The sequence below is a fragment of the Merops nubicus genome, unplaced genomic scaffold, assembly GCF_000691845.1.
Source record: "Merops nubicus isolate BGI_N331 unplaced genomic scaffold, ASM69184v1 scaffold27002, whole genome shotgun sequence".
NCBI classification, from domain to species: domain Eukaryota; kingdom Metazoa; phylum Chordata; class Aves; order Coraciiformes; family Meropidae; genus Merops; species Merops nubicus.
Genome location: NW_008594660.1, coordinates 329 through 579, shown reverse-complemented (window position 1 = coordinate 579; position 251 = coordinate 329). Strand labels below are relative to the sequence as shown.

The 251-nt window shown below is 69.3% G+C and overlaps 1 protein-coding gene across 1 annotated transcript in view; it reads right to left on the bottom strand.

Annotated features, from left to right (window-relative positions):
* Window positions 1-135: 135 nt before the first annotated feature.
* The window catches only part of LOC103768691 (ephrin-A3-like), a gene marked incomplete at both ends in the record, with an annotated part of 319 nt that continues 203 nt past the window's right edge, over window positions 136-251 (bottom strand). Inside the window, one exon of the mRNA XM_008935845.1 lies at window positions 136-250. Coding sequence (XP_008934093.1) covers window positions 136-250 — 115 coding nt within the window. The remainder of the gene's footprint in view (window position 251) is intronic.

Below are 251 nucleotides of genomic sequence, written 5' to 3'. Positions count from 1 at the left end.
GGTCCCGGCCGGGGTTGGGATGCAGAGGGGCCCACCCGGGCGGTGCAGTGGGGGGGGACCAGCTGATGCGGGACACAGGGGACCCAGCTGGGGTTGGGGAGCTGCAGGGGGGTCCCGCCCTGGTGCCCCACATACAGATGTAGTAGTACTCCTGCCCCGCGCGGAACTCGTAGCCCAGCGAGAAGGCACTGTAGCGCTGGAACTTCTCCGAGAACTTGCTGGGGCTGTGGGGCGCGTGGGGCAGGTTGCAC